Below are 22,462 nucleotides of genomic sequence, written 5' to 3'. Positions count from 1 at the left end.
TCATGCATTTTCCGTAACTAACCTATTAACAAGATGCCACAGTGCCAGTTCTCGTTTCTGCCGTTTTTGGTTCCGTAAAGGCTGTTCGGGCAATATTCTCGAATTGGACGAAATCAACGCCAAACCTCCTATTTTTCCCGGAAGCGTCCGTAACACCGAAGAAGAGTCGGAGAGGGGCCGGGGGCCACCACACCACATGGCGGCGCGGCCAGGCCTAGGCCGCGCCGGCCTAGGGTGTGGCGCCCCGTGTGCCCCCTCGCGCCGCCTCTTCGCCTATAAAAGCCCTTTCGACCTAAAAACGCAGGTACCAATTGACGAAACTCCGGAAAGACTCCGGGGCGCCGCCACCGTCGCGAAACTCCAATTCGGGGGACGAACTCTCGTTCGGCACCCTGCCGGGACGGGGAATTGCCCCGGAGCCATCTCCACCGCCGTCTTCACCGCCATCTTCACCGCCATCGTCGCTTCCATGATGAGGAGGGAGTAATCCACCTCCGAGGCCGAGGGCTCCGCCGTAGCTATGTGGTTCATCTCTCTCCCATGTACCTCAATACAATAATCTCATGAGCTGCTTTACATGATTGAGATTCATATGAGTTTGTATCACAATTTATCTATGTGCTACTCTAGCAAAGTTATTAAAGTAGTTCTATTCCTCCTGCACGTGTGTAAAGGTGACGAGTGTGTGCACCGTGTTAGTACTTGGTTTATGCTATGATCATGATCTCTTGTAGATTGTGAAGTTAACTATTGCTATGATAATATTGATGTGATCTATTCCTCCTACATATGCATGAAGGTGACGAGTGTGCATGCTATGTTAGTACTTGGTTTAGTCTCGTTGATCTATCTTACACTATAAGGTTACTTAAATATGAGCATTATTGTGGAGCTTGTTAACTCCGGCATTGAGGGTTCGTGTAATCCTACGCAATGTGTTCATCATCCAACAAAAGTGTAGAGTATGCATTTATCTATTCTGTTATGTGATCAATGTTGAGAGTGTCCACTAGTGAAAGTGTAATCCCTAGGCCTTGTTCCTAAATACTGCTGCTACTGCTGCTTGTTTCTTCGTTTTCATTGCATTACTACTGCTGCAATACTACCACCATCAACTACACGCCAGCAAGCTATTTTCTGGCACCGTTGCTACTGCTCATATATATTCATACCACCTGTATTTCACTATCTCTTCGCCGAACTAGTGCACCTATTAGGTGTGTTGGGGACACAAGAGACTTCTTGCTTTGTGGTTGGAGGGTTGCATGAGAGGGATATCTTTGACCTCTTCCTCCCTGAGTTCGATAAACCTTGGGTGATCCACTTAAGGGAAAACTTGCTGCTGTTCTACAAACCTCTCGCTCTTGGAGGCCCAACACCGTCTACAGGAAAGGAGGGGAACGTAGACATCAAGCACTTTTACCGGCGCCGTTGCCGGGGAGGAAAGGTAAAAGGTACTCACACTCCGGACCTCGGCTACCAAGCTATTTTCCGCCATTGTAAGTACTCGAAGCTATTTCCTTTAGATCCTGCAATTGCATCTTTTTGTTTCTTGTTTTGCACTAGTAAGGCATAATGGAAAAGATCTGTGAGCTTTTTATTCTATTTCCTGAGTCAAGACATGAATGGTTTAATGCGAAAATTAAAAAACCTATGGAATCTTATTTGCATGCTAGTAGCAATGATATTAGTATGAACGCTTTGAACACCATTGTTGATAATGATATAGAAAGTTCTAAGCTTGGGGAAGCTGGTTTTCATGATCTTTTTAGTCCCCCAAGCATTGAGGAGAAAATTTTCTTTGATGATACTTTGCCTCCCATATATGATGATTATAATGATAGTAGTCTTTTGGTACCACCTACTATGGAGAGTAAATTTTGTTGTGATTATACTATGCCTCCAACACTTGATGAGAATAATAATGATAGCTACTTTGTTGAATTTGCTCCCACTATTACTAATAAAATTGATTATGCTTATGTGGAGAGTAATAATTTTATGCATGAGACTCATGATAAGAATGCTTTATGTGATAGTTATATTGTTGAGTTTGCTCATGTTGCTACTGAAAGTTATTATGAGAGAGGAAAATATGGTTGTCGAAATTTTCATGTTACTAAAACACCTCTCTATGTGCTGAAATTTTTGAAGCTATACTTGTTTTATCTTTCTATGCTTGTTGCATTATGCTTCTTGAACTTGTTTATTTACAAGATTCCTATGCATAGGAAGCATGTTAGACTTAAATTTGTTTCATATTTGCCTCTTGATGCTCTCTTTTGCTTCAAATACTATTTCTTGCGAGTGCATCATTAAAACTGCTGAGCCCATCTTAATGGCTATAAAGAAAAGAACTTCTTGGGAGATAACCCATGTGTTATTTTGCTACAGTACTTTGTTTTTATTTTGTGTCTTGGAAGTTGTTTACTACTGTAGCAACCTCTCCTTATCTTAGTTTAGTGTTTTGTTGTGCCAAGTAAAGCCGTTGATAGAAAAGTAAGTACTAGATTTGGATTACTGCGCAGTTCCAGATTTCTTTGCTGTCACGAATCTGGGTCCACCTCCCTGCAGGTAGCTCAGAAAATTAAGCCAATTTACGTGCATGATCCACAGATATGTACGCAACTTTCATTCAATTTGAGCATTTTCATTTGAGCAAGTCTGGTGCCATTTTAAAATTCGTCAATACGAACTGTTCTGTTTTGACAGATTCTGCCTTTTATTTCGCATTGCCTCTTTTGCTATGTTGGATGAATTTCTTTGATCCACTAATGTCCAGTAGCATTATGCAATGTCCAGAAGTGTTAAGAATGATTGTGTCACCTCTGAATATGTTAATTTTTATTGTGCACTAACCCTCTAATGAGTTGTTTCGAGTTTGGTGTGGAGGAAGTTTTCAAGGGTCAAGAAAGGAGGATGATATACTATGATCAAGAAGAGTGAAAGCTCTAAGCTTGGGGATGCCCCGGTGGTTCATCCCTGCATATTTCAAGAAGACTCAAGCGTCTAAGCTTGGGGATGCCCAAGGCATCCCCTTCTTCATCGACAAATTATCGGGTTCCTTCTCTTGAAACTATATTTTTATTCGGTCACATCTTATGTGCTTTACTTGGAGCGTCTGTATGCTTTTGTTTTTGTTTGTGTTTGAATAAATGCTTGTGTGGGAGAGAGACACGCTCCGCTGGTTCGTATGAACACATGTGTTCTTAGCTCATAATATTCATGGCGAAGGTTGAAACTGCTTCGTTAAATTATTATATGGTTGGATTTGGAAAATGATACATGTAGTAATTGCTATTAATGTCTTGGGTAATGTGATACTTGGCAATTGTTGTGCTCATGATTAAGCTCTTGCATCATATGCTTTGCACCCATTAATGAAGAAATACATAGAGCATGCTAAAATTTGGTTTGCATATTTGGTCTCTCTAAGGTCTAGATAATTTCTAGTATTGAGTTTGAACAACAAGGAAGACGGTGTAGAGTCTTATAATGTTTACAATATGTCATTTATGTGAGTTTTGCTGCACCGGTTCATCCTTGTGTTTGTTTCAAATAAGCCTTGCTAGCCTAAACCTTGTATCGAGAGGGAATACTTCTCATGCATCCAAAATACTTGAGCCAACCACTATGCCATTTGTGTCCACCATACCTACCTACTACATGGTATTTTCCGCCATTCCAAAGTAAATTGCTTGAGTGCTACCTTTAAAATTCCATCATTCACCTTTGCAATATATAGCTCATGGGACAAATAGCTTAAAAACTATTGTGGTATTGAATATGTAATTATGCACTTTATCTCTTATTAAGTTGCTTGTTGTGCGATAACCATGTTCACTCGGGGACGCCATCAACTATTCATTGTTGAATTTCATGTGAGTTGCTATGCATGTCCGTCTTGTCCGAAGTAAGAGAGATCTACCACCCTATGGTTAAGCATGCATATTGTTAGAGAAGAACATTGGGCCGCTAACTAAAGCCATGATCCATGGTGGAAGTTTCAGTTTTGGACATATATCCTCAATCTCATATGAGAAAATTATTAATTGTTGTTACATGCTTATGCATAAAAGAGGAGTCCATTATCTGTTGTCTATGTTGTCCCGGTATGGATGTCTAAGTTGAGAATAATCAATAGCGAGAAATCCAATGCGAGCTTTCTCCTTAGACCTTTGTACTGGCGGCATAGAGGTACCCCTTTGTGACACTTGGTTAAAACATGTGCATTGTGATGATCCGAGTAGTCCAAGCTAATTAGGACAAGGTGCGGGCACTATTAGTATACTATGCATGAGGCTTGCAACTTGTAAGATATAATTTACATGATACATATGCTTTATTACTACCGTTGACAAAATTGTTTCATGTTTTCAAAATAAAAGCTCTAGCACAAATATAGCAATCGATGCTTTCCTCTTTGAAGGACCATTCTTTTACTTTTATTGTTGAGTCAGTTCACCTATCTTTCTCCACCTCAAGAAGCAAACATTTGTGTGAACTGTGCATTGATTCTTATATACTTGCTTATTGCATTTGTTATATTGCTTTGCATTGACAACTATCCATGAGATATACATGTTACAAGTTGAAAGCAACCGCTGAAACTTAATCTTCCATTGTGTTGCTTCAATGTCTCTACTATGAATTTATTGCTTTATGAGTAACTCTTATGCAAGACTTATTGATGCTTGTCTCGAAAGTACTATTCATGAAAAGTCTTTGCTATATGATTCACTTGTTTACTCATTGCATTTACATTGTTTCGAATCGCTGCATTCATCTCATATGCTTTACAATGGTATGATTAAGATTATGTTGGTAGCATGTCACCTCAGAAATTATCTTTTATCGTTTACCTACTCGAGGACGAGTAGGAACTAAGCTTGGGGATGCTGATACGTCTCCAACGTATCTATAATTTCCGATGTTCCATGCTTGTTTTATGACAATACCAACATGTTTTGTTCACACTTTATATCATTTTCATGCATTTTCCGGAACTAACCTATTAACAAGATGCCACAGTGCCGTTCCTCGTTTTCTGCTATTTTTGGTTCCAGTAAAGGCTGTTCGGGCAATATTCTCGGAATTGGACGAAATCAACGCCAAACCTCCTATTTTTCCCGGAAGCGTCCAGAACACCGAAGAAGAGTCGGAGAGGGGCCAGGGGGCCACCACACCACATGGCGGCGCGGGCCGGGCCTAGGCCGCGCCGGCCTAGGGTGTGGCGCCCCATGTGCCCCCTCGCGCCGCCTCTTCGCCTATAAAAGCCCTTTCGACCTAAAAACGCAGTACCAATTGACGAAACCCGTAAAGACTCCGGGGCGCCGCCACCGTCGCGAAACTCCAATCCGGGGGACAGAACTCTCGTTCCGCACCCTGCCGGACGGGGAATTGCCCCGGAGCCATCTCCACCGCCGTCTTCACCGCCATCTTCACCGCCATCGTTGCTTCCATGATGAGGAGGGAGTAATCCACCTCCGAGGCCGAGGGCTCCGCTGTAGCTATGTGGTTCATCTCTCTCCCATGTACCTCAATACAATAATCTCATGAGCTGCTTTACATGATTGAGATTCATATGAGTTTGTATCACAATTTATCTATGTGCTACTCTAGCAAAGTTATTAAAGTAGTTCTATTCCTCCCTGCACGTGTGTAAAGGTGACAAGTGTGTGCACCGTGTTAGTACTTGGTTTATGCTATGATCATGATCTCTTGTAGATTGCGAAGTTAACTATTGCTATGATAATATTGATGTGATCTATTCCTCCTACATATGCATGAAGGTGACAGTGTGCATGCTATGTTAGTACTTGGTTTAGTCTGTTGATCTATCTTACACTATAAGGTTACTTAAATATGAGCATTATTGTGGAACTTGTTAACTCCGGCATTGAGGGTTCGTGTAATCCTACGCAATGTGTTCATCATCCAACAAAAGTGTAGAGTATGCATTTATCTATTCTCGTTATGTGATCAATGTTGAGAGTGTCCACTAGTGAAAGTGTAATCCCTAGGCCTTGTTCCTAAATACTTGCTGCGTTACTACTGCTTGTTTACTCGTTTTACTCGCATTACTATCTGCTGCAATACTACCACCATCAACTACACGCCTGACAAGCTATTTTCCGGCACCGTTGCTACTGCTCATATATATTCATACCACCCGTATTTCACTATCTCTTCGCCGAACTAGTGCACCTATTAGGTGTGTTGGGGACACAAGAGACTTCTTGCTTTGTGGTTGCGGGGTTGCATGAGAGGGATATCTTTGACCTCTTCCTCCCTGAGTTCGATAAACCTTGGGTGATCCACTTAAGGGAAAACTTGCTGCTGTTCTACAAACCTCTGCTCTTGGAGGCCCAACACTGTCTACAGGAAAGGAGGGGGAACGTAGACATCACACACCACACCAGAAACTGATTTTGCTGGTTCCAGGTATCGAAGCGGCAATAAGAGGCGACATGATGAATGAAGTCGCCTGGCCAAGAAGAGATGGCGGGAGGGGTCGCTGCAACGATAGCCTGTCACCTATGGAAACCGTCCAGATGACCAGTTCAACTCAAAGTACTTCTGTGCATGTTCAAAATTAGTTATGCTCCATCCTTTAATGGTGATCGTGACATATATAATCGCCAATCCCTATTCGTTGGTCAGTGGAGGCGAGATTTGTTCAAGTTTCAACTTCAACAGATTTCAAAATTTTCAATTTTAACAATTTTTTTAATTTTAATTTTTTTGATCTGAGCATTTCTTAAATTTGAACATTTTTGAATTTGAATATTTTTCAAATATAAATATGTTTTAAATCTAAAAAAGAAAAAATGGGAAAAAAGAGAAACGGTGATGACAGTGCTTTTTTTGAACTTTAGGCAACTTTATTACTGAATGAGAATACGGTCATCAACTATTACAGGAATTAAAAAATCAGGGGGATCCGAGAACCAAAAACCCCAAAAACCCTGCGAAGAACCATAGCGAGCAAGCTCATGAGCGGCAACATTGGCTTCTCGTGGAATTTGTTGAAACGTTGCCATGCCAAGCATCATTAGTAAATGCCGGCAATCATCTATCACCACTGCAAAGGATCCTCTGAACTCTGACGGATCAATAATAGCTTGAACCACCTCTAGAGAGTCTGGCTCCACCACTAAGGAATTGGCACCGAATTGTTCAGCCAACTGAAGACCTGAGAGCAACGCTGAGGCCTCCATTGCTATTGCATCAATCGCTAAATCAGTATAGTCAGATCTAGCTGCAACAAAATTTCCTCCAGAATCCCTAATTATCTCCCCTGTAGCACCTATTCCTGAATCCGCATCAACTGTGGCATCAACATTCAGTTTATACACTCCAGTAGCCGGCCTCATCCACCCATTCCTGCGGATTGTATTGCCAATTCCTCTCAGCTTGACACTATTAGCCAAAATACCTTGGATATTGATGATAGTTATCTCCGGAGTCAGTACTGGCTCTTTATTTTTAATCTGCCTCCTCGACCACCACAAATACCAGCATGCGATCATAACTGTTTCAGCTCGGTGCTCCATGTTACACCACCAGGCCGAGGGTATTATAAGAATTCTTCAAAAACTAGAGATCCAGATTGGTCCATCCGTACCACCGAATTGGGACAGCCCCGGCAAGACCGAAACCCTCCCAAACCAAATCTTGGGCATTTAAACACCATCTGCCGTAGGTCTTCCGCATCCACAGTACAGACTGGACAGTTTACGTACCGATCCAATATGACGATTAGCCAAAACACATAAACATGGAACAATCCCATGCAGCGCTCTCCAAGTAAAAATCTGGACTTTCCGAGACACTTTTGCTCTCCAGATTCTTTTCCAAACCTCATGAGGTGACGATCTATCAGTGGCATCAGATCTCTGTTCCCTTCTCCTATACTCCACTCGCCACTCCATATGGTATGCCGATTTAACAATGAAGCAACCTGTTTTGTTGGTATGCCATGCGATGAAGTCAGGCTGATCATAGTTTGGCAACGGTATCCGTAGAATGCGGTACACATCCACGGGCCAGAAATTCTCCCGGAGCAAATCCTCATCCCATCCCCCTGTTGTTGGGTTAATCAACTCATCTACTCTTGTCAATAGACAACGACCTCTCGGAGTAGTCATCATCCGTGTCGGACTATCTGGCACCCAATGATCCGACCATATATTTATAGTACTACCATTTCCAGGTCTCTAAATGCAACCTCTTTTAAAGGTTTTCAACCCTGCCATAATACTCTGCCAGGTAAACGATGATCCCTTCTTCAGCTTGGCATTAATAAGATCACCATATGGGTAGTATTTTGCACGCAGAACCTGAGCACATAAGGAATCATGATCACTTAATAACCGCCAGCATTGCTTAGCCAACATTGCCTGGTTAAAACAGTGTAAATCACAAAAACCCATTCCCCCTTCACTTTTAGGAATACTCATCTTTCACCACACCATCCAGTGAATTTTGTGTTGAGTACTTGTACCACCGCACCAGAACCTTGCAATTTCATTACAGATCTCCTTGCAGACTTGCTTAGGTATGTTAAAACTGACATAGCATATGCCGGTATAGCCTGAGCTATTGCCTTCAGAAGTATTTCCTTACCTCCCATAGACAGAAGCTTCTCATTCCAACCATTAATCCGCAGACAAATTCTTTCAATCAAGTGTTGAAAGCAATCACTTCGATCGATGCCAACAATACTTGGCAGCCCAAGATATTTGTCTGACAAAGATTCCACCAGAATGTTGAGGTGTACACAAATCTCTTCCCTGATAAGAACATTCGTATTTGGGCTGAAAAAAATGCTAGACTTTGCTTCACTTACAAGTTGTCCTGAGCTTGCGCAATACATCTCTAGTGCACTTCGGAGAGCCGTGGCGTTGGACAAATCAGCCGACATCAAGATCAGAGAATCATCAGCAAAAAGAAGGTGTGACGCTGATGGTGTATTCCTGCACACTCTGACCCCTTGAATACCACCAGTCATCTCCTCATACGCTAGAAGGCTGGACAAGCCCTCAACACAAATCAAGAAAAAATATGGTGATAGAGGATCACCCTGTCTAATACCCCTTGTAGGAGTAAAGGTCTCGGTTTCTTCTGAATTGAACCAAACCCTGTAGTTTACCGAAGAGACACATGCCATGATAAGGTTAACCCAGCCTTGGTCAAAACCTAGTCGCATCATCATATCCCGAAGAAAATTCAATTACACGCGATCATACGCTTTGTGCATGTCCAATTTAACCACACAAATACCTATATTTCCCTGTCTCTTCGTCTTGATTGCATGGAAACTTTCATAGGCGGCCAACACATTATATGTAATCAATCTCCCTGGGATAAAGGCACTCTGTGTTTTCGAGATGATATCAGGCAATAGAGCTTTCAATCTTCTCAACATTACTTTTGAAATCACCTTGTAAATAACATTACAAAGGCTAATAAGCCGGAACTGTGTAACTAGTTCCGGACTTTCCACCTTAGGAATTAAAACTATAGCAGTTTCGTTCCAATCCTTATGCATCACACCGGTATTTAGTGCTTGCAGTACCTCACGGTTAACCTCGTCACCAACCACATCTCGAAATTTCTTGTAGAACACTGCATGTAACCCAACGCTGATGATCGTGCTAGTTCAGCCCAAGTGGCTAGGTCGAGGGAAAGTTCGATCAACGGCTCGTTTTTTCTCAGGTCTATCTAATCTGCACTGTAGCCACACCCAATGCCTCGTGGGTCCTCACACTCCACACCGTGAGGCCTCTCCTACCCGTCCGATCAACGGGCAAACGCATCCGGAGCCGTCCATTTCCGCAACACGCAACCAGCAGAGAACTCTGTCTCCAGTCCGCAACGGGAGGAGAGGCGTCGCCACCCCACGCCACTCGCCCGCACAACCGGGGAGAACGAATCGAGCGAGGCGTCGGAGACGACGGGGGGAGAGCTTGCGCCGCGATCGGAGCGAATGGAGACGGCGGCGTTCTCCGCGGCGGCGCCGCATCCGGGCGCGGGGCTGGGTCTGGGCGGCGGCGGGGCGGTGGACGAGCAGCAGGCGGCGGGGGTCGGGATCCTGCTGCAGATATCCATGCTCGTGCTCTCCTTCGTGCTCGGCCACCTCCTCCGCCGCCGCAAGTTCTACTACCTGCCCGAGGCCAGCGCATCCCTCCTCATCGGTACGTACGTGCCCTACCCTGACAACCCACCCCTTCCGCCCCTCAGAGGCTCGTAGTTCGAAATGCCGGCTTTAGGTGTCTTCGCGATCGTTGTGCATACGATCCTCCTGCTGTTCTGATCCCGCGTCCATTTATTTGGTTGGTGAGCCGCAGCTGATTGGTTCAGGAATTGGGGTTGTTTACTGACGCGATATGAATCGCTCAAGTGTTCAGTGGCGGGCGGTGATGGTATATGGTTGCGACTTTGAGAGGAACAACTGCGCGTGAGCGTTTCGTTTGCACCTTCGAGTGCGTGAACCGGATGAACATATTAAAATGCATATGCTGCATTCTGCAGGTGCTACTGCGTCCTTCTAACAGTGGTCATTTTCAGTGCTGTCAGTGACTGTGTGGTTCAGTTGGTTGTGATTGGTGTCGCTTCCCAATTTATTCAGATATACGATGAGTGATGTCCCATTTGGGTTATGTTAGCTATCCATTATTTGGGTCACTCGTTGGGTTACCACTTACCACTCACTGTTGATAATTTCCACTATGATTCGCGTTAATTTCAAGCCTGCCGATATTATAATTCGGTACAGAGGTAGTATAGTTTGTAAATGCACAACTTGTGCGTTGAAAATGGGTGCAACGGTTTTCTATCTGATAATGTTTGAGAACTGTGGCAGACCAGCTTGTTTACAGTCCTGCTGGGTATAAGTGTAATGTGATTTCATCTTTTTCTAGAATGTGTATGTATTGTTATAGTTTACTCCGTACAATTTCTAGGCCCTTCTGAACTAAGTATTAATGCTACCCTTAAGTTATTTCTGCAACCTCTTCATTTTCCTCCCAAGTACAATAAATACTAGTCATAGGCTCAATTCTTGATGAAATTAATGAGGGGCCAAATAGGAACAACATGACAACACATTTTTTTTTCGAGAATGACATGCGCAACAGTTCATTTGGTGTCTACAAGGACTTTGGTTGTAGTTAAAAATTCTAAGTCGAATTACGATGTGGATCGGAGGGCGTATTACAGTTTCTGGTAACACCGAGGCATTCTAGTAGTTGATATTAGATCTTCTTTACCTTACTCTCTCTTTGAGTGATATTGCCCTTCCCTTTTTTTTTGCCAAAAATCCACCAATCTATTGATAATCATCAACAATAGTACAAAAGAGCTTTAAAAGTAAAACAAATTACAAAAATATTCTTGAACCACGCCTAGCAAAGACTACATGCACTATAGCGAGCCAAAGGCACGCAACTGTCTTCACCCCTCCCTCACTGGAACACCAAGGAAAACTTGACGCAGTAGAGTTTGTTGTAGTAGACAGACGGGAAGTCGTCGTGCTAAGGCTCCAAAGGATTAGCACACCATAGCAGCAACAATTGCCAAAGATGAGAACCGTAGATCGGAAGAGTCAGACTTGCAACAGCACCAACTAACACGAAAAATGACCGGATCCGAGGAGATCCTTCGAGAAGACAACTCCACACGACCTCTGCCGGCGCTACGCACACCGCCGAAACGGGGATAGAGCGCGGAGGACCTTATTAATGTAACCGCTGCCTCACCATCTTGAAGAAGACACCTATAGAGACCTTGGTCCAAGAATCTTCTTTTTGTAATTTTGCTGAAACAAATACCTAAAAGAAAGAACTAAAACCTCTCTTCCACGATTTTAGTTTAATTGCTGAAACAAGGCCTGTTGGCTGTATATGAAACTACGTGGCACTAGTATAAAAGTACTCCGGCACAAAGTATTTATGTAGTAAACCTATGAATGGCTTTCTGTAGAGAGTAAACTATATGTGAAGTTATAATACCGACAAGTACAAATCACACATATTATTAGTGTACTAGAGTATCTAGAACAAAAGTGGTGATTTGTCATACTAGTTTACAGAGGTACATTGAATATTATATAATTATACCATTGTTCTGTAATTGTTTAATCTTTTTTTATCAGGGATGATTGTTGGAGGATTTGCTAACATATCAAACACGCAGAAAAGTACTAGGTATGTTCTCACTCTCTTTATGCTTTGTCCCGATTGAGAAAATTATCCTGTAAATTATCATTATTCTGTTCAATCTTTGATGTTTGTCTACTTCCTATGTTAATTCAGGAGATGGTTCAATTTTCGAGAGGACTTCTTCCTTCTCTTTTTACTTCCTCCAATTATATTATATCCTTTACTATGTCAATTTTGTTTCTCAATTATTTTTTGGGAAGTTTGACATGTTTTACTTGACTGCACCTTACTCAGTCGGGATTTAACTTAGCACCAGTAAGTGCTGAATTATTAAGGCCCGTAGTTCCTTAATGTTCCATCAGTGCAGGCTCAAACCTAATAATGTCAAAATTTGTTTCTGGCAGAAACCATTCTTTTCAAATTTTGGTGCTATCATAACTTTCGCAATCCTGGGAACCTTCATTGCTTCCATAGTTACGGGGCTTCTCGTGTAAGAAACCATTTTCTATTGCCTCTTTGCATATTTCCCTTTGTTAATAAGCATCTAACATGGTTTACCTTTGTTGCAGCTATCTTGCTGGGTTAATATATATCATCTATAGGTTGCCTTTGGTTGAATGTATGATGTTTGGTGCTCTTGTGTCAGCAACAGATCCTGTAACTGTGCTATCTATATTTCAGGTTTATGCCATCTCTTCTTATACTAACATGTGCAAGTTTAGTTACTGTTTCTCAAAAGAAATGATTTACATATTATTCGTGGAATTACAGGAACTCGGCACCGATGTGAACCTCTATGCTCTTGTTTTTGGAGAATCTGTTCTAAATGATGCTGTATGTATAATTTTTCTACTTAGATATTTTTAAATGTTTTCTAGTGATGATCACTTATTGCTTGGTATGTACCTATGGTGTGACAATTAAGGTGGCTATATCCTTGTACAGGTGAGGATGTTATTACTAAGATTTCAGTTATGTGCTTCCTTTCATAATCCTGCTTTAAGTACCTTATTGATTCAGGACCATGGCATCTATGAGGACGAATTCTCCCGATCAGAATTTTGTCGTAGTCATCTTGAGGTTTCTTGAGAACTTCGTTGGTTCAATGTCATCAGGTAATGCAATTCTAGTTCGTCAAATCTACTCATGCGTGGAACAGATTCCAGTAGACTTTAGTATTTTCTTCGTCAATCAGATTACTCTCTTGCTTTTCCTTATGACTGTATGCAAACTTTAATCTGTTATGCTACATTTCATATTTCAACTCACTTTTTAATGCAGGAATCGGAGTTGGGCTTATCTCTGCTCTCATATCCTCTACATTGCCTTTTGTTCAGTTAGCAGGAATCTAACTTTTAATAACGTTGTCATTGCTTCGTTAATGTGATTCATGCAATTAATGTGATTCAAATTAGTAACCCATCTGGAAAGTTAAGTAACATTGTAAATATAGCAATATGGCATATGAGTCTGCAGGTATCTGGACTGTTTTCTCTTGTTTCTGAGTGTAACTCAGAATGATCGCCATCTTTTTCTCCTAAGATTACCTTGAAATGTTACACCTATAATGAACAAAAATGCGCAAGTTGTTGGAAAATACAAAAGGCCATAACCTGGATTACATCGACCAAGTTGAAGTGTAGGACTTCCTTAAATATCCAAAATAGAGATATTTCTGTAGGACCATCAGTTAGAACACTTTGTATCAATATGTGGTACGATGATAATCTTTCTGGGTCTAGAAGGAAAAGTAAAAGCTCATATATTCTGTAAATTATCAACCAGTAGAGAGTATAAAATCTGTTGTTCCATACATAACACTATAGATCTGAACATTGGTAGATATTTCTTGTTCTCATTTGCATCGTGTTGTCTAGCCATATGCATGCATGAACTCCTTAATTCTGTCAAACCTCTTCAAGTATGCAGAACTTGGCGTCGAGAAGTAAGTAAGATCTAACACATCTATTTTTTCCAAACTAGAGTTTAGCGTAAAAGCAACTAAATTTCTTAATTTTCATTTGCAGCCTTCATAATCTGGAGAGTTGCTTGTTTGTGCTTTTCCCTTACTTCTCGTAAGTCTTAAGCCTATCTACTTTGAACTATGTTTCAATGTTTCGTTCATTCACACATTACTATTAGTAACTACCGTTTGTGTTAGGTACATGTTAGCTGAAGGCCTTGGCTTGTCTGGCATTGTTTCTATTCTCTTTACCGGGATTGTAAGTTTTAGTTTTGAGAACGCTGCCTTGTATTTCTTTTGTACCTTGGAGTTAAACTTAGTTACAGAATTTCTACAGCGACTGTGACACGCAAAATCCTAAATCCTAAATCCTTGAACAAATAAGATACATTGTAACATGAAATTAAAGTTTTATTTCAGGTAATGAAGAGATATACATTCTATAACTTATCAGCAGATTCTCAGCGTTTTACTGCTCGTTTTTTCCATTTGCTTTCATCACTAGCAGAAGCATTCATGTAAGTCAGATTCTAATTGTGACATGTTTAACTTAACTAATTTAGTTAATAAGCTGGTGATTATTCTTCTAAACAGATTCATATACATGGGGTTCGATATTGCAATGGAACGTCAGAGCTGGTCTCATATTGGATTCATATTTTTCTCGATTGTATCCTTCTTTGGTTCTGCACCAACATGTTAAAATCCCTTTATTATTGTTGTTTCCTTAACTTTTTTTCTTTCTCTTTTGTCAACTAATGCAGGTCTTCATATTAGTTGCAAGGTATAATCCAATGAACTGTTCTATACATTGTTTCCTTGTTTGGTGGGTGTGTGACGTGTCAAACTTGGTTGCTGAATGTTTTGAGATTACAATGTATTCCATTATTTAACACATTTAGATTGTTTGACACCTAACTAGTTTTCTCTCCTGTGTTTGAAGGGCTGCAAATGTCTTCTCTTGTGCATACATATTAAATTTGGCACGACCACCTCATTCCCAAATACCTAGGCAATATCAGGTGGCCCTCTGGTATAGTGGTATGTATACCGCTAAACATGCTCATTAGATAAATAATAATGCTCATCAAATAAATAAGTTCATGTTTGAGGTACTAGATATTGATGCTTCCTTCTCAGGACTCAGAGGAGCTATGGCTTTTGCCCTTGCTCTTCAGTCAGTTCATGATCTTCCTGAAGGACACGGCGAGACAATTTTCACCGCTACCACATCTATTGTCGTTCTCACTGTAAGTTGCTGCATGTAGTTCTTTAGGATTTCCCTAAAGCTTCCTAAATAACTTTCTCTCTGCAACATCTCAGGTACTTCTGATTGGAGGCTCAACTGGAACAATGCTTGAAGCCCTACAAGTAGTTGGGGACAGTAACCGGTATCGACATCCGTACGAGGCAAGTGCGTTTGTAGTGTTCAACAGCAACAGATAGTTGGGTGCTGACTGCTGAGTGCCTATATATCGTTCAAATTGCGCCGGAGTTAATGTTCCTTTAAAAAATCAAATATCACGTTTCTCTGTATATGGCCATTTAGTTCCTACAAGAATATTTTTGTTCTTTTTGCTGTGATATCGTAAGTTCACATCCTTAGAGTCAAATGGTACTAAAAATAAAGAAAAAATCTGTACTCCCTATCAGATCAGTTCATAGCCTGCTATTTGTTCCCACAAAAATGGTGGTCCCTAAAGTGCAGCTGAGTCCATTTTCGCACTTGTAGCTGGATCATCGAATGTGAGATGCACTTCCACTGTTCACTTGTACTTATCCTTGTATATTTCACTGCTGTTATCTCAAATCCTGAGTATTACTAGCGGTTGATGATTATTGTTTCATAAGAAAGTACTGGTGGTTTATGTTTATGGATAGCTTACTTGCTAAATGCAGGAGAACTTCGATGGGAGCAATGCTGGTTATGAGGAAGGAACATCTACTCCGAGCAAATTTCAACTGAAACTCAGAGAACTTCGGAGAAGGTGCACTAATTAACACCTGATCTTGAAACTGTGCTATCTGTTGAACTTGCTTTCTTCTTCAGGGAGTTGGATAGAAAGTTTTGCCAACTGGCAACCCGTCATTACTTCTTGGCTGAAGTGGTTTGAAATAATTTGGCTATCCAATATAACGTCACATGAGTTCTTTCTTACAGAATCATCAGAAGTTGCTGATATGCATTATTTGTGTTGTGTTTTTGTGTTGATAACCTTCTCTAATATTTCTGTCTGTTGCAAGGAACTTTTCTAATCAACTTTTCCTTTTGTCCTGCAGCACTTCCTCTTTTGCTTTATTGGACAGGAACTATCTCACTCCCATTTTTACTTCTCAACATGAGGATGATGATGATGACGACGACGAAGACGATGTTGATGATGATTCTGGTAAGAGACATATCCTTGGTTTTCATTTTTTTTTCATAAAGAAATGTCAAGTGAAAATGTGCCTAAAGTCGCAACTCGCAACCTGTAAAATTGGTCCGTGAAATTTTAAAATAAATGTCCATATAATTTGTTATAATGCGGAAGGCTATGTTTTATGTCCATGTAAATATTTAAGGATCGAATTCAATCTCATTTGCGAGGTACAGAAATTAAATGCTTAGTGGTATGTTGGAAATGATACTGAATTTGATCCTTGTGTCGGCATAGAACATGCCCACGCCTCCCTGAAACTCACATTGTTTGAGGTTTTCTTTGGAACTTTTACACACGATTTTCACGTGATTTCGGAAATCCATTTTCACCATATAATTTTAATACCCACATGTAATATTTGCCTGAAACCAGTTGTAGTCAGGTGACAACAAGATGCTTTCCCTCATGAAGAGGCAAAACATGACAATTGGCTCACTTTATCTCTATTCTTTCCGTGCTCAGCTTCTCTCTGCACATTTAGATTGCCCTTTTTATAAGCTTGAGTATTCCTTACGGAGTGACTATTGTTCTGGGTAAAAAACAGGTGAAGCGTTAGGGATACCTGCGAGTGGAGAACTATAGCTAATGACTGGAAGCACAAGGTGACCAGTTTTCGATGGATTTGCAGAAAGAAGCTCTCAGATTCTCAAAAAAAAAAAAAAGCTCTCAGAGTTGGTGAGACTGCCACATATTAGACCAAGAGGCATAGCAGAGTAGTGTATGGAGACATTAGGATAGTTCAGCATGTGTTAGTAAAGAGTATTTTGCTTCCTTTGTAAGTATAGAGTTGGCGTGAAATTTTGTTCTTCCATTTTGCCGTCTTATGTAATTCTACGGGTTCATCTGAGTTGACCATGTTGGTGGTTTGAGGCATTGTCCACTGCTTTTGTGTGGCGTGGTACGGCTGTACGATGGAGCAGAATTTTAGTGTGTTTCAGCCACAATCGGCAGTACTTTTGATGTTTTATTCGTACTGTAGGCTGTAGCAGATAAAGTGGTGTCAATCTGTTTGGCTTTACACTGTCCCAGCGGTAAACTGTTCGATCGTGATATTACGGTTGAACGTGCACTTGTGGGGGCAGGTAGCATGGGATCTTGTAATGCTTCGTTCACAAGCAAGGGTGTTGAAAAAAAAAGACGGCTCACATGTTGCAGATTTTGCTTTTGCATCCAGGGACAGATAGGGTAGGAATAAACAAGATGCCAAAAACTTTATACTCTGTAGAGTTTTTTTTTTCCATTGCTACCATAGGACATGTTTAAGCGGAACAAAAGCCTTTTCGAGAACCATAGGGCATGTTTGGTTCATGCTGTGTTTAGCCCCACCAAATAGGAATCCTTGATACCTTTGGCTCATTGCCCAAGCTAGCCTTGCCAAAAAAAAAATTTGGTAGCTTGAACCAAACATAGGGTAAGGGCACGTACAATTTGGTGATATCAGTCTTTCCTTAGGTATGTCACGTTAGATTTTTACTTAGTTGGAGAAGAGAGAATAAAGAGAGACAAGGTTGTCTTCCCTTAGCTAAGGGATCATCTCTTAGAAAATAAGGAAAAACTATTTTCTCCATTGTATCACATATGTCTTCCCTTAGCAACAAATTTTCTACCAAAATTTAATTATTAATATTAATTGCTAGATATTACATAATGCATTGTATTACTTATATCTAATATCTTCTCTGATGTGATGGGGTAAAGAAAGGCATGACTTCTCTACCATTGTACATGCCCTAAAAGTGTACTGAACTACCCAATAATTGATCAAGTGTGTACACACGATCTCTTATCCAAAAATTAATAAGCCAAATCTTGCCAACATTTGGCAGGGTTAAACACGGCATGAACCAAACATATCAACTCCACCAGGTACCGAGTATCCCATTGGTTTGGAAACTACCTAGACTCCTTTGTTGTCTTTATTTGGAAACAGTGTCCTTTGTCTTTCTTGCATTCCAAATTCAAAGATACCAAACGGGTCTCTTTCATCCACACCGCAATGGAAAACCCCAGTCCCGGTGGGCCACGGACGACCCAAAGGCCGATCACCATCCCAAAACTCACCGCGAAGCCCACCCGCACCGACTTGTCAACGTGCCCGCGCCGGCCTCGCCGGCTTCGCGGCCCATGTAGAACCTTCGAGAACCACTCCCTCGACCCACATAAATAGGCTCCCACCCCCCGCGATCCCTCGTCCTCTCAAAACCCCTCCCTAACCCTAGCCGCCTCCTGCACGCTTCTCCTCCCCCTCGAGCCGAGCAGCTCAGGACCGCAGCCATGGCGTCGGAGACCGAGACCTTCGCCTTCCAGGCCGAGATCAACCAGCTCCTCTCCCTCATCATCAACACCTTCTACTCCAACAAGGAGATCTTCCTCCGCGAGCTCATCTCCAACTCCTCCGATGTAAGCGCCCCTCCAAACCCCCCCTCTCTCTCCACCTATTCCCCCCGTGATCCGCGAGCTCGATGCCATCTGATCCCGCCCTAGGCTTCCTACTTCAATCTAGACTAGATTTTCGCATCGACCGAGCCAGATCCGTTGACCCGCGGCGGCGTGTACAGATCTGCGTTCCTGGGCTGACTTTACCCGTGTGATCCTCGCAGGCGCTGGACAAGATCAGGTTCGAGAGCCTCACGGACAAGAGCAAGCTGGACGCGCAGCCGGAGCTCTTCATCCACATCGTGCCCGACAAGGCCAGCAGCACGCTCACCATCATCGACAGCGGCATCGGCATGACCAAGTCGGACCTCGTCAACAACCTCGGCACCATCGCCAGGTCCGGCACCAAGGAGTTCATGGAGGCGCTCGCCGCCGGCGCCGACGTGTCCATGATTGGCCAGTTCGGCGTGGGCTTCTACTCGGCCTACCTCGTGGCCGAGAGGGTCGTCGTCACCACCAAGCACAACGACGACGAGCAGTACATCTGGGAGTCCCAGGCTGGCGGGTCCTTCACCGTTGCGCGTGATACCACTGGCGAGCAGCTCGGCAGGGGTACCAAGATGGTCCTCTACCTCAAGGACGACCAGGTATCAAGTCAAGCCTGCTTCTATACTGTTGACCAACGTACTGTCCATGCCTTGATGTGATGTTTCTCCATAGTTTAACTGCATGAAACAGCTTTAGATTTGATTATGCTTGATCTGAACAGTATGGATTTGTGCTGCGTGTATATATCCCTGTTTTTGATTATGGTAGAGAATTCTGGTGGTCACTGCATCCAAGGATGTACACGTCCCAAATTATGTGTTTAGCTTAGTGTAATGTCAGCAACTTGCTAGTTTTTTATTTTCTTGTCGAATGCTAGTTTGATTGTCTTGTCAATATTAGTTGACTGCAATGGAGTTCTGAATGTAGCACTGTTCAATAAGTAACTTATTTGTGGAATAGACTCTTAAGTTGTGGAATAGTAGTACCTAAGATGTGGTTGGCATCACAAAATTTTGTATTGACCTTACTAGCCTAGTCTACTAACTTATTTTAGGCTTTTGACATCCCTTAACCACAGTCTAAGCTCTGCCAGGCTAAGAACTGTAAATGCTGTTTGGATCTGTGTTTGAATTAAAAAGGCATCCAACTTTACTTGGCAAAACTAATGTAGTTTGTCATAGAACCCCCATATTGCTTTGTATTTATGACATGATTTATAGAATTGGTTATATGCTCTGATAAACTGTTTTATTTTAGCATAATTCACCAACAGCTAGTTCTGCTTCTGTAACTTCTGTAGTAATCAATTATTGTTGCAAATGAATTTCCAGTTGACCTATAATTGTTACACATTTACAAATTCCTTAAAATTGCGGTTGTTGTAGTCTACATATCTAGACTGAACATTCTTCATTTTGTCAGTTTAAATTTTTGTTTCTGCTTGTCTCATAATGATTTCTGCTTCATAAGTTCACTTGATTTCGTCCTGTTCTCATGATGAGTGTTATACTAGTTTGGGTATCTGTTTTTCGTTCTGTTCTTGTTCTGATATAGCAACATATACTTTCAGATGGAGTACCTTGAGGAGCGCCGCATCAAGGATCTGATCAAGAAGCATTCCGAGTTCATCAGCTACCCCATCTCCCTGTGGACTGAGAAGACCACCGAGAAGGAAATTTCTGATGATGAGGATGAGGAGGAGAAGAAGGATACTGAGGAGGGCAAGGTTGAGGATGTTGATGAGGAGAAGGAGGAAAAGGAAAAGAAGAAGAAGAAGATCAAGGAAGTCTCACACGAGTGGTCCTTGGTCAACAAGCAGAAGCCTATCTGGATGAGGAAGCCAGAGGAGATCAACAAGGAAGAGTATGCTGCTTTCTACAAGAGCTTGACCAATGACTGGGAGGAGCATTTGGCTGTCAAGCACTTCTCTGTGGAGGGTCAGCTTGAGTTCAAGGCTGTCCTGTTTGTGCCCAAGAGGGCCCCCTTTGACCTCTTTGACAACAAGAAGAAGGCCAACAACATCAAGCTGTACGTGCGCCGTGTCTTCATCATGGACAACTGTGAGGAGCTGATCCCTGAGTACCTGAGCTTTGTCAAGGGTATTGTTGACTCTGAGGACCTTCCCCTCAACATCTCCCGTGAGACTCTCCAGCAGAACAAGATCCTTAAGGTGATCAGGAAGAACCTTGTCAAGAAGTGCATTGAGCTCTTCTTTGAGATTGCTGAGAACAAGGAGGACTACAACAAGTTCTACGAGGCCTTCTCCAAGAACCTCAAGCTCGGAATCCATGAGGACTCCCAGAACAGGACCAAGATTGCTGAGCTTCTGAGGTACCACTCTACCAAGAGCGGTGATGAGCTCACCAGCCTCAAGGACTACGTCACCAGGATGAAGGAAGGCCAGAGCGAGATCTACTACATCACTGGTGAGAGCAAGAAGGCAGTTGAGAACTCTCCGTTCCTTGAGAAGCTGAGGAAGAAGGGCTATGAGGTCATCTACATGGTTGACGCCATTGATGAGTATGCCATTGGTCAGCTCAAGGAGTTTGAGGGCAAGAAGCTTGTTTCTGCCACCAAGGAGGGTCTCAAGCTTGATGAGAGCGAGGACGAGAAGAAGAAGCAGGAGGAGCTCAAGGAGAAGTTCGAGGGGCTCTGCAAGGTCATCAAGGAGGTGCTCGGTGACAAGGTTGAGAAGGTTATCGTCTCTGACCGTGTTGTGGACTCGCCGTGCTGCCTTGTGACAGGTGAGTATGGTTGGACAGCCAACATGGAGAGGATCATGAAGGCCCAGGCCCTGAGGGACTCTAGCATGGCTGGCTACATGTCCAGCAAGAAGACCATGGAGATTAACCCTGAGAACGCCATCATGGATGAGCTCCGCAAGCGTGCCGATGCTGACAAGAATGACAAGTCTGTCAAGGACCTGGTGATGCTTCTCTTCGAGACCTCCCTGCTCACCTCCGGCTTCAGCCTGGAAGACCCCAACACCTTCGGCACCAGGATCCACCGCATGCTCAAGCTTGGCCTGAGCATTGATGAGGACGAGGAGGCCACTGAGAACGACACCGACATGCCTCCCCTGGAGGACGATGCCGGTGAGAGCAAGATGGAGGAGGTCGACTAAGCTCCACGGCAGTCTTCTGCACCTGCACCACCGCCTAGTTTACATTTAGTGTCTTCTTGACTGCTGTTGGATGGTTTTGGCACGTTAGTTGTATCGGTTTTGTCTTTTGGCTAACCAAACAGTAAGCGCGGTTAGCTATATTGTGCTACTTTCTGGAACAGTTCGTCGTTATTGTTACCCTCTATGTTTAGCTATTTCTATATTATTATCTGCAATCTCTGTGCTCCTATTTTGCTCGTTTTTACTCTATTGTTCAAACTTCTGCTTTTGTATGTTGCTTTTACTTTGCAGCTGCTTCAGTACACACTGATTATGCTTGTTTCCGTACGTTCTTTTTTCTGTTCAGAATTGCATCCCTTCTGGA

General features: G+C 42.4%; 2 protein-coding genes across 2 annotated transcripts; both read left to right on the top strand.

The window, feature by feature from the left end:
• Nucleotides 1-9,991: 9,991 nt before the first annotated feature.
• LOC124654852 (sodium/hydrogen exchanger 6-like) lies at nucleotides 9,992-16,486 on the top strand (the record flags this gene model as incomplete). The annotated part of the gene is made up of 21 exons (XM_047193836.1): nucleotides 9,992-10,199; nucleotides 12,158-12,209; nucleotides 12,318-12,377; nucleotides 12,455-12,479; nucleotides 12,569-12,654; nucleotides 12,734-12,845; nucleotides 12,936-12,998; nucleotides 13,090-13,109; nucleotides 13,185-13,279; nucleotides 13,446-13,474; nucleotides 14,078-14,109; nucleotides 14,192-14,239; nucleotides 14,326-14,386; nucleotides 14,548-14,645; nucleotides 14,722-14,797; nucleotides 14,892-14,911; nucleotides 15,071-15,168; nucleotides 15,268-15,377; nucleotides 15,451-15,537; nucleotides 16,027-16,115; nucleotides 16,408-16,486. Coding segments are annotated over exons 1-21 (1,548 nt in total), but the record flags the coding sequence as incomplete, so codon positions are not given.
• A 2,270-nt stretch (nucleotides 16,487-18,756) lies between these two features.
• LOC124655440 (heat shock protein 81-3) lies at nucleotides 18,757-22,313 on the top strand. Its single transcript, XM_047194334.1, has 3 exons — nucleotides 18,757-18,950; nucleotides 19,151-19,573; nucleotides 20,545-22,313. The coding sequence occupies exons 1-3, from the start codon at nucleotides 18,825-18,827 to the stop codon at nucleotides 22,096-22,098; spliced, it is 2,103 nt and encodes a 700-aa protein (XP_047050290.1). The 5' UTR covers nucleotides 18,757-18,824; the 3' UTR covers nucleotides 22,099-22,313.
• Nucleotides 22,314-22,462: the final 149 nt, after the last annotated feature.

Source organism: Lolium rigidum, chromosome 5, assembly GCF_022539505.1.
Source record: "Lolium rigidum isolate FL_2022 chromosome 5, APGP_CSIRO_Lrig_0.1, whole genome shotgun sequence".
Lineage (NCBI taxonomy): Eukaryota > Viridiplantae > Streptophyta > Magnoliopsida > Poales > Poaceae > Lolium > Lolium rigidum.
This window is presented reverse-complemented; position numbering and strand designations above follow the sequence as displayed.